This window comes from Engraulis encrasicolus, chromosome 12 (genome assembly GCF_034702125.1).
Source record: "Engraulis encrasicolus isolate BLACKSEA-1 chromosome 12, IST_EnEncr_1.0, whole genome shotgun sequence".
Taxonomy (NCBI): domain Eukaryota; kingdom Metazoa; phylum Chordata; class Actinopteri; order Clupeiformes; family Engraulidae; genus Engraulis; species Engraulis encrasicolus.
In genome coordinates, this window is record NC_085868.1 from 18,788,289 (window position 1) to 18,800,861 (window position 12,573).

General features: G+C 43.9%; 1 protein-coding gene across 1 annotated transcript in view; it reads left to right on the top strand.

Moving 5' to 3' along the window:
* The window catches only part of LOC134459383 (low-density lipoprotein receptor-related protein 1B-like), a 628,069-nt gene that overhangs the window by 341,491 nt on the left and 274,005 nt on the right, over positions 1–12,573 (top strand). The window contains exon 44 of the mRNA XM_063211727.1: positions 8,655–8,847. Within this exon, the coding sequence (XP_063067797.1) occupies positions 8,655–8,847 (193 nt within the window). The remainder of the gene's footprint in view (positions 1–8,654; positions 8,848–12,573) is intronic.

A 12,573-nucleotide genomic window follows, 5' to 3' on the forward strand; every position in this document is an offset into this window, starting at 1 on the left:
TGCTGTACTACACACAGTGCAGTCCAGCATAGTCCATTGTAGTCCAGTGGTCAAGCAAGGACGACAGAGAGAGTAGAAGTCTGCACACTGCAGCTAGGTTTGCCATGGCATGGATTGGCATGCCTAATGAGGAAACGTGGCACTATAGTATGTCTTGAATAAGCCTGACACTTGAAGCGGCAGTGTGCACACTTCTGCTCCTTATTGTAAGATACGTCTTTGTCCAGTACTTAACCTCGCTGAATTGGGCTGTGCATAGTTTAACTCTTCTGAAGACAAGGACAAGCAAGACAAGCAAGGACACCCTGCATTACTTGGATCATTTTGCTCTTTTCCTCTCAATGTTATTTGACCATGTCCAAGAATGTTGATGTCAAAGCTTTTTTTTACACATTCCAAAGTATGAAAGTAACAAAAAATACTTTTATATTTGAAGCCACGGACATTCAAATAAGCAGAATGCAGCAAAAGGTATATTAGTGTTTTTTTATTCAGGTTGGACATTTCTAAATGTCTTACAATTTGGGTTGATGTAATTTTATCACAGTAATAATATTATGATAATGAATATATTATATTAATATGTATTTTGTCTCATACATTACATTTTAATGATGAATGTTGTTCATTTGTTGCTCAATACACACTAGATAATACAGCATTTATTTTAACGAGTTTTTATTGCTGGGTCTTTCTCAATGTCTGCAAAAGGGTTCAGCTTTTCACACTCTATGTCTTTGTCTATGACACACATGCATGCACACACACACACACACACACACACACACACACACGCGGATGCACACATGCGCACGCACGCACACACACACACACACACACACACACACACACACACACACACACACACACACACACACACACACACACACACACACACACACACACACACACACACACACACACACACAGGGTCTATTGTACTACATTACAGCTAATAATGACGGGCTATCATAGAGGTGGTAATTGGTCTGGAAGAGGTGTGGTTGGGTCATGACAGCCACGGCTAGTAGAATATCACCCCTCCTCTCTGTCCGTACTCCTGCTCTCTCTCCCACACCAGCTTCACCTCCTTTACTCCTCCTGCTGCTGCTCTCTGTCCCAGCTCACCCCTCCTCTATGCCTGTACTCCTGCTCTTCCTCCCACACCAGTTTCACCTTCTTTTCTCCTCCTACTGCTCCTCTCTGCCCCTACTCCTGCTCTCCCCCCCCTCCAGTTTCAGCTTATTTTCTCCTGCTGCTGCTGTTGTCTGATGTTAGTGCCACGGTGCTTTGTTTGGGCCGGTTTATTTTGAGTGAGTTTCCAGCTGATGACCTGTCTATTAACACCCTGGTGGTGGGTTGGCACAAACTTTGGGTGGGGGTGTAAAATTGGGGTGGGAAGGGGGAGGGGTGGTGATGGTGAAGGTGAAGGTGCTTACGCGTCGGGAGATGGGGAGAGCTACTGGGGTATATAAGTTGGTGATGAGTCTGTGTGTGCAGTTGGATATGTTGTTAGCACCCTGGTCATGGGCTGGTACGTTTTTTTGTGATATGATACATTTGGAGTTGGGCTACTGGGGTGTGTAAGTTGGTGATGGGTCTGTGTGTGCAGTTGGATATGTTGTTAGCACCTGGGGTGGTATGGTTTTGGCTATAGGGTGGTGACATTGGGAGTTGGCAGGGGAAGGCGGTTGGTTTGGGTGGGAGGGGGTGTTGGCAAAGGCCAGCTGTGAGTTGGCAGGGGTTGTGTGTGTGTGTGTGTGTGTGTGTGTGTGTGTGTGTGTGTGTGTGTGTGTGTGTGTGTGTGTGTGTGTGTGTGTGTGTGTGTGTGTGTGTGTGTGTGTGTGTGTGTGTGTGTGTGTGTGTGTGTATACGCAGCAACAGGTGTGGTTTGCACCCTGTGCTCTCTGCTAATGATGGCAAGCATGTCGTGATCTCTAGCCCACTTTAGCTGTCTTGACAGGCAGCCAATTAAAAAGTGTAAATTAAGCCAGTGAGACATGGAAAGAAAGAAAAAGAGAGAAGAGGAGGACAAAAGGGTGAGGGGATAGAAAGAGAGAGAGAAGGAGAGAGTGAAGGAGAACATATTTTAGACGAGATGTGATGAGAGAATAAGAGGAAGAATGCAGAGGACAAAAGAAGAAGGAAAGAGGGATGGCGAGAAAAAGAGATGAAAGGAGAGGGCATTTTGCAGGGAGGAGAGAATGGAATCGTAGGAACGTTCTGAATCTCCATACTTCCAAATCCAAACACAGGAGGATAGAAAAGGACAGGGAATGATCAGAAATTAGTAGAGGAGAGGAGAGGAGAGGATGAGAGAGGAGAGGAGAGGAGAGGATGAGAGAGGAGAGGAGAGGAGAGGAGAGGGAAGGGGAGAAAGAGGAGAGGAGAGGAGAGGAGAGGAGAGGAGAGGAGAGGAGATAAATGGAAGAGAGAGGAGAGGAGAGGCTCTGGAAACAGGAATGCATGTAGGAAGGGCAGGAGGAAAAGAAGGAGGCACTAGAAAAGGAGAGGCGAGGAGAAGAGAGGAGAGGATGAGAGAGGAGAGGAGAGGACAGGAGAGGTGAGGAGAGGAGAGGAGAGGCGAGGGGAAGAGAGGAGAGGAGAGGAGAGGAGAGGCGAGGAGAGGAGAGGCAAGGAGAAGAGAGGTAAGGAGAGGAGAGGAGAGGAGAGGAGAGGAGAGGAGAGGAGAGGAGAGGAGAGGAGAGGAGAGGAGAAGAGAAGAGAGGAGAGGAGAAGAGAGGAGAGGAGAGGAGAGAGAGGAGAGGATATGGAAGCGGGAGAGAGGGAGAGGAGGAGGATAGAAGGAATGCAGGGGGGAATGAGGGAAGGAGATCCTGGGGAGGTAAGGTTGTTGTCAGGGTTCGGTGCATGACAGTCAGTCAGACTGGAGCCCGATACGGCTTTAAGGAGCTGACATTGTCATCACATTACCTCAAAAATATGCCCTCATCACCTTGTCTGTGTGTGTGTGTGTGTGTGTGTGTGTGTGTGTGTGTGTGTGTGTGTGTGTGTGTGTGTGTGTGTGTGTGTGTGTGTGTGTGTGTGTGTGTGTGTGTGTGTGTGTGTGTGTGTGTGTGTGTGTGTGTGTGTGTGTGTTGTGTGTGTGTGTGTGTGTGTGTGTGTGTGTGTGTGTGTGTGTGTGTGTGTGTGTGTGTGTGTGTGTGTGTGTGTGTGCGTGCGTGTGTGCGCTAGGACGTGGACGTGGACGTGGACGTGGGCGTGCGTGCGTGTTTGTGTCTGTCAACAATGCTTCAGCTTGCAGACTAACAAGCTGGATTTTTTTAGGAATGATAGCCATGCTGTATTTTCCTCATTTTTTTGTTTCTAATTTTAAAACCTGAAATATTTCTAATTTAACATTGGCAGAGAGTGGGTGAAATTGCCAACTTTCTCCATGTGAGACTATTTGTGCAAACCCTGAACTTGGAATGGACAAACTTGCATGGAAACTTTTTTTCTGCAAAGACAACCCAAATAAAATCCTTTCAAGAAGAGTATGCCCTATTGATAGTCATATCCATTTTTAGAGAACTGATTCTGTTTACAATAATAAAAAGCTGTGATACAAACTTGAGAGTCTGCACCATATACTGCATCCTCTGATTCAATTTGTTTTATGACTAATCATCTTGTATCTCGTCATACAGAAAGTACCTTTTGTATGTCTATTCCATTTTTATCACTGGGCAGTATGGCAACTTTGAAAGCATGCAAGATGTCCTTGTTGTGGTCCATTTTCATTCTAAATTAGATTGTTATAGCACCTTTTGTATCTTTTATGGTATAGTGTGTGGGTTTTTTTCCATAAATGTCAGACAAGCACTTTTGATCCGGTGAGGTTTCTGCAGATTTTATTACTGCTCCAAATTGGAGCAGGAGGCCTCGTTGAGGTCTACATTACTCTCACTTGTCCTCCTCCACCAGGCCTAGCTCTTCAGGGAGGATTGTTACCTATATAGGCAAAGTACCCACCCCCCCTTAGCTGTGGCCCAGCCAGAGCCTTCTCATATGCTAATCAGCTCAATCACACCTCAGCTGCCAGGCCCCCCTCACTCAGGCACAGATTACAATACGTACACACTGGAATATATATATATAGTCACATACATATACATCTATATTCCTGCATGTACATGTACATATAAGAATCTACATAAGAATCATATAAGAATAAAAATTTAACCACAATAGCAATCTATTACTGGTCAGACATAGTAGGCCTTTTGATGACCGGGGTTGTGTTTCTCGAAAGTGAAGTTGTTAGCCAGTTAGCAACTTGGGTAGTTTCCAATGGGTAATTTCATTGCAAACAACAAAGTGCCTAACCTAGTTAGCAACTATGGTTTTGAGAAACACAGACCAGTATTGTTTCCTTGTGTAACATGTTCACTGGGGAATCATGAAGCCATCCGTTAGTATCAGTGGACACAGTGCATTATATTAAATTACACTGTCTAGGCCAAATGAGACCATGGCAACCCGACACACAATTTAATTGCTGCTTTTTGCTACTGGTCATTGAGGTGAAGTAGATGAGAATGAAGTTCATGGCATGGCGTGGATGTTGGTGCAGTGAATGTTGGAGTGTTCTCTCCCTTCTCCCCCCCCCCTCTCTCTCTCACTCACACACACACACACACACACACACACACACACACACACACACACACACACACACACACACACACACACACACACACACACACACACACACACACACACACACACACACACACACACACACACACACACACACACACACTATCTCTCTCAAACACTCGTTCTGTCTCTGTCTCTGAGCCTCTTCACTTCTGCAGGCGTTGCCATAACGACTGAACAGACAAGCTCATGATGCCTTGGCTGGATACTTGACACACACACACATACACACACACACACACACGCACACACACACGCACACACACACACACACACACACACACACACACACACACACACACACACACACACACACACACACACACACACACACACACACACACACACACACACACACACACACACACACACACACACACACACACACAGACTTCCTCTGATCACTGGTAGTGTGTCATTGCCTGCTTTGTTATGTGTAATTGCTCACACGCACACGCACACGTTCACACGTACACACACACACACACACACACACGCACACGTACACACACACACACACACACACACACACACACACACACACACACACACACACACACACACACACACACACACACACACACACACACACACACACACACACACACACACACACATTCAACTCTTCCCCAAAGACAAGCTGAGCCTTTTGGGAGATTGACAGGTAGGAGTCTGAGGCCTGAAACAGCAAAAAGATTTGTGGCTGACTGACTGCTGGCCAAGGCTGCGCCTCATGCTGAGAGATGATCGCCTGACATAGTTAAGACAGTGGAGGTCAGGATAGGAACTTGAATCGTATATAGGCAGGCCTACAGTATACAGTATAGTACGTAATAGCAGTATAGTTGTAGTACAGCAAAACAAAATAACTTATCATTTAATACAATTGATAACTAATATCAAAATAGACCAATAATAAGCTTAACAATGTTCCTTTTAATAGCCTAATCTATTGCATTTCTAAACATCACTATTCACTACTATTATCTTTATTTGGGGGCACTTACTAACAAATCTAGTAGTTGTGAAAAGGGGTGCGGTGCTGGGAAAAAAAACAAACATGTAATTTTAGCGGCCTTGGTTGCCGTGGAAAAGTCTGGGAACCCCTGGTTTACCTGATAGTCCTGTGCCATCGTTTCTTGTGCACTCTATAAAATCTCCCTGCCAACTGTTGAATAAAGTTGAATATTTACAGTATAGAGGTATAAAGAGAGGTGAGAGAATATCAATTTCAATTTTAGAACTATATCTCAGTCATGTGAATTCTGGCTAGATCTTTGTGAATTTAGTGAGGGCATTTCAGCTAACAATGCTATCATTGCTAACATTCTAATTGTATTTAAATGTAATTGACTATTGACTGTTTTCAGTGTCAGCTAAGTTGCATGTAAAGAAATTGACAATAAAACCAGCTTGACCTGACTTGAAGTTGTTACACACACACACACACACACACAGACACACACACAGACACACACACACACGCACACACGCACACGCACACGCACACACACACACACACACACACACACACACACACACACACACACACACACACACACACACACACACACACACACACACACACACACACACACACACACACACACACACACACAGTGTGGTGATGCAGAAGGCTTATTTGTGATGATGTGATCAATAGTCACACCTGCATTTTCATTCTGTTGTCTGCTGGGGGCCTACACACACACACACACACACACACACACACACACACACACACACACACACACACACACACACACACACACACACACACACACACACACACACACACACACACACACACACACACACACACACACACACACACACACACACACACACACACATGAACGCACACACACTTCTCACCGTCTCATACGCAGGAGACTTCACAGAGCTCCATCTGCTAAGGCTGTCAACCCCTCCTTAGCTCGTCTCTCAAGCCTGACAAACACACACACACACACACACGCACGCAGGGCGACAGATGGTCCATACATTTTGTGCTTATCTGTATGACAACACAGACCCTGAAGGAACAATAAGTGTGATTAAAGTTGTACCTGTTGTTGTGAAAGGCTGTGTGTGTGCATGCGTGCGTGTGTGCGTGCGTGCGTGCGTGCGTGCGTGCGTGCGTGCGTGCGTGCGTGCGTGCGTGCGTGCGTGCGTGCGTGCGTGCGTGTGTGTCTGTGTGTCTGTGTGTCAGTGTGTGTCTGTGTGTGCGTGTGTGTGTGTGTGTGTGCATGTAAGGATGCCTCTGTGCTGATGATTATGAAGACATACAGCATTTACATGAAGGCCTGTGTGGGTGTCTGTGTGCTGGCTTTGCATTCCTATTCATCTATGTTTGTCTGTCATAAAAGCCAGCCAAGATGAGAAGCGAGTTCATTTCCTGTGTCTAGATCTACTACAACATTCTTTGACTTGCAAAAGGGAATATGCACTGGCCTATTTTCCTTTCGCAATGCCACAAAAGCATTCTAACGCCTGCGTGTGCGCACGCACACACACACACACACACACACACACACACACACACACACACACACACACACACACACACACACACACACACACACACACACACACACACACACACACACACACACACACACATTGTACATACACACGCACGCATGCAAGCACGCGCGCACACACACGCACACACACACGCCGACAGGCGATTTTAATAATTTATCACAGATTGGCACAGAGCATCGCACCAAGTGTGGTCATTTCAGTCCTTAACTGAATACATTGAAGAAGATGATTCATCCTATTCTCTCTGTTTTCGAAACGTGTCCTACTATGCAGTTAAAGCCAGTATGGGGGGGGGGGGGGTTCTAAATTCCACACTTTTTAATTAGAGGATGTGTATGTACTATCGTCGGATGATCGCGAAATGAACGATGAGTCAATTTATTTTCCAATTTGAAATTTTAATTGAAAAGAGGTGACAGGGTTGAATTGGCATTGGCATCCCAACACTGAACAAAGCAGCCGTATGCAAAACATTTTGTATCTCTCGCATACACTCTCTCTTAAGTTTATTTTTTTATTTTTTTTTATTGAGGGCCTACTTGTGGGTGGAACCATATTTGTATTAATTTTATTGGATTTTGGCCACGCTAAGATGATTACACCTGTCGGTTCTATTACGCCCATCTGGGTCCTTCACTCTTTCGTGCAAAACTTGGGCACTTGAGAGCAGATTGCACACGAATAGTAATGGACTTAATTAGCAGCATGTTTTCATTGGCAGGACAACACATAAACACATTGGCTGTGTTAGCTAAAGTTTATGGGCATCAATTTGGGTCAGTAAGATTTTTTAACAGGGTGTTTTAGCTGTACTTTTATGTAAGCCCATTATCCAAATAGAATCCACAACTCAAGACAGTATATTTTCTCAATTAGTTGGTATTTATTAAAGCATCAGTCAGTTATCAGTCAGTAGGTGTCCTCCCCTGCTGGATGGAATAAGCATTGTTTCACATTGGAACTACAGAGTGACCAAGGCTGCAAGTGTATTGTGTCCATAGTCATTGAAAGGTGACAAGACTGGCCCTGCCGTGGCCAAACGGTAGGGCACTCGTCTACCATGCGGCTGACTCGGGTTTTCCCGGCCCTTCCGTGTCTCTCTCTCCCCATTTGCTTCCTGTCACCACCTTCACTGTCCTGTCAGAAATTTAAAAAGTCAAAAAGACCACACCCACACAAAAAAATATATATATAAAATGAAAGGTGTCAAAACAAATTCAAAAGTGAAAGTTGATGAACCACTGAAACAATTTTGGAAACATGTTTTACAGGTTGAAAAAAAAAACAACTTCCAAGTGTTGCTAGAAAGAACTTGGCAAAATGTGGCTCTGTTGTTGTTGTTTAAATGACTGTTAGTTATTTTCCTTTTCTTTGAAACCTAATGAAAGACCCTTTTCTCTTTCATTCTCCTTTTTCCACTCCATTTGCCTCTGGTGGTACTCTAGGTGATTGTGAAGTCAGGTCCGGGGACGTTCTTCGGCCTGGCTATTTATGGCGACTTCATCTTCTGGTCCGACTGGGTGCGGCGGGCCGTGGTGCGCTGCAACAAGCTGACCGGCGGGGACATGAAGGTTCTGAGGGCCGACATCCCACACCAGCCAATGGGAATCGTCGCCGTCGCAAACGACACCAACAGCTGTGAGTTATTGACCAATCCAATCCCACTTGAAACTGAGGTCACATGATTAGAAAGTAGAGATACATGGGGTATTTCTCAAAGTGAAGTGTCCCAGCCTTGCTGGGATGAGCACCGCCCGTTTTTCCTGGATTTCACCAAAGACTATCCAATAACTAGTTCTAAGTGTCATTAATAATTGGATGCACCTTGAAAAAATGGGCGTTACTCGTCCTAGCTAGTATAGGACACTTAGGACAGAAATACCCAGTGTCACAGAATTTCCTACTAACAAAATGGTGACTTACTTCACTGGGTACCTGAACTGCCTGCCGTCGTTTCAATTTCAATCAGCTGAGTGAATCTGAGCTGAATGAATCAAATCTCTGTTTGTTTTTACTTTCTGCCTGCACACAATAGCAGCTGCAATTGTATGACTGGGATTGACAAGCTGTTTATGTCTGGAGGCATTCAACTCTCACACTAGTACATTATTGAAAATAAATGGACTGTGTATATAGTGATTCAACAATCCATTTCTAACAAACAATCATGGTGCATGCATTCAATATTCTCATACCAGCCAAACTGTAGATAGAGAGCACTCACAATGACTTTGACGCTTATGACGCACAAGGGCCTTTGTGTGTGTGTGTGTGTGTGTGTGTGTGTGTGTGTGTGTGTGTGTGTGTGTGTGTGTGTGTGTGTGTGTGTGTGTGTGTGTGTGTGTGTGTGTGTGTGTGTGTGTGTGTGTGTGTGTGTGTGTGTGTGACGGACGTGGAGAGAGAGAGAGAGAGACAGAGAGAGAGAGAGAGAGAGAGAGAGAGAGAGAGAGAGAGAGAGAGAGAGAGAGAGAGAGAGAGAGAGAGAGAGAGAGAGAGCACACATTGGCAGTTCACTGTCTTGCCCAAGGACAGTCAGACTTGTCTGAGAGAGAGCCATTTTGAACCAATAACCCTCAAAGCCTTTACATCCTTTACATCCTTACAGCCTAAGCCAGAGCTGACCCACTCCAGTCCTCCTAAAGCCCTTTAAATCCCCTCAGTTGTCCACTCATGCTTTTCCTAACAGGAACGACTGACTTCCACTCCCTTTAAGCTGCATGCCATCCACAAACAGACCCTTATGGGAAGTGGGGCGCTCTTTTTGGCTTTATTTCATGCATTATGGACATACAGTTTGAGAACATAAGCAGTGAATATGGTTGTGTTCATTATAACCATAACCAGCATGAATGTATTGTCTGATGAAGTAAGCTTACTGTATCTGTAAGTTGAACTTTCGCCCAGCTTGGCTTTGTAACAGAAGTTGTGTGTGTGTGTGTGTGTGTGTGTGTGTGTGTGTGCGTTTGTGTGCGTGTGTGTGTGTGTGTGTGTGTGTGTGTGTGTGTGTGTGTGTGTGTGTGTGTGTGTGTGTGTGTGTGTGTGTGTGTGTGTGTTTGTGTGTGTGTGTGTGTGTGTGTGTGCATGCATGTGTGAGAGAGGGCACATGCATACATGAGCGAGCGCACACACACACACACACACACACACACACACACACACACACACACACACACACACACACACACACACACACACACACACACACACACACACACACACACACACACACACACACACACACACACACACACACACACACACCTGACTAACGAGGAGCCAAGGATGCCGCTCAATAGCCCCACAGGGAGGCCTTTCTTTCAGATTCCTCTCTCACAATGAAAGCACAGGTGAGCTGAGAGAGAAAGAAAAAGACACATTCACAATGAGGTAGACTGTCAATAGCCCAAATAGGCAGGTAGGCAGGTGCTGATTCTTGCTCATAATATGTTGTGATGATAGGCTGCATTTCCTCCAAGGTGTGCATTATTTATTGAACGGAAAAAATATTTTTGATTATTAACATTTTTGGTCTTGTAAATATTTGTGATTGTAGTAGTTTTATTTCTTTTTTTGCGCAATTACACCGTATTGCAGTCAATGCTGCATTTTTCTCAAGGTGTGTATTTATTGAAAGTAAATTTATTTTGATTATTAATATAATTTGCTATCTTGTAAATGGTTGTAATAGTAGTTTTCTTTTTTTGCGCAATTACACCTTATTGCAGTCAATAGCCAGGCAGGAAGGCAGGCAGGCAGGTAGACAAAGGCTGGCAGGTAGGCAGGGACGCAGGCAAGCAGGTAGGCAAGCAGGCAGGAAGGCAGGCAGGAAGGCAGGCAGGCAGGCAGGGAGGCAGGCAGGCAGGTAGACAAAGGCTGGTCCTTGCTAACAGCATGTTCAGTTCACCCGCAAGGCTGAATACTAATGGCTCCTCTAATAATACATTGGTATTGATTTGAATTTCTTGAAAGGAAAATGATGATTATTTTTTATTAAAAAGAGTCAGATTTTCACTACTGGTAGTAGTTATTTCATTTCCTTTGAGGAGCTCATGAATTCACCAAATAAAAGCATTCAATTTCAATTTTCAGTTCAATATTAGCGTAATGTCCCATGATTTAGATAAGGCAATGTGATAGAAAAAAACAGGGATGAAACATGTTTTAATACATGTATTTGTATATGTACGGTACATGTAGTCAGATTAGCACGTCATGATCCAGCACATCCATAATCACAAGTGTACAACAAACAAAACAACTACATGGCCACCGGAGAAAACCAGATACTACATGGATGTTAGCACACATGTCCAAGATGATTCCAGTCCATATGAAGAATAATATAAGTCTGATGTAGACTTAAAAAAAAAGAAAAACTTGCTGATGATCTTAGAAGACATGTGGTAGGATTGTGCATTGAGCTAATGTTATTTTCTAAAATCTGAGAAGGATATGAGTTGTTTACAGTGAGCTCTCTCCATAGTAGTAAAGTAGTCTGTTGAGTTTATTGACAGCATACTAACAGCATGTCATGATATTTTGTTAATTATTTTGTTGAGTGTTACATTGAGGTTCAGCTGAAATTCCTTTGGCACATTTGGAGAGCTTAATCTCCAGACATTTGGTGTGCAGCACCATAAACAATACTACCTATTTTTTGAACGTTATGGATTGGCGAAGTCAAAACTAGATATTTCGTAGAAAAGTAATGACATTGTTGACTATAATGGGTATGATGTAAAAATACAATGTGTGTATGAACGGAGAGTAAACCTCTCCCTTCTTTTCAGTTTTGACAGCTCCCACACAGAATACAAATACAGCATTTCCTGCAAATAGTTTTCTGATGATGTCTGTCAAAGAATATGTGGTGTTATGTTGACCTAAATTACTCCAAAAGCACTGTATACAATAGCCTGCATTAGTTCTTAAAAAGTCTAGGCAAGCTCAAATGAGGGTGCTTTGCTGGAATATGTATTAAAAAAACCAATACATATCACAGAAAAGGTGACAAGAAACAACATTCAAATGATCTAGCCTTTGTAGGAGTCTCCTTAGCATCATGTTCTGAGCTGTATGTCAGACAGGCTAACCCAGGCAATTAACAATATTTTCATTGGACAATTATTCAAACATGAAGTTAAAACAATGTATGAATTGTTTGAAGGCTGTGAATCATAATCGTAGCCAACATCACTAGCAGATACCAAAGTGCACCGGAAATATGCAGAACAACATGATGCTACTGTATATAAAGTTAGTTTTTATCAGTACATTACACAGGATTGAGAAGAACACACACACATACACATCATGCCATATATAGAGTTTGGCCTGTACAGTACACCTGACATCATACTTCAT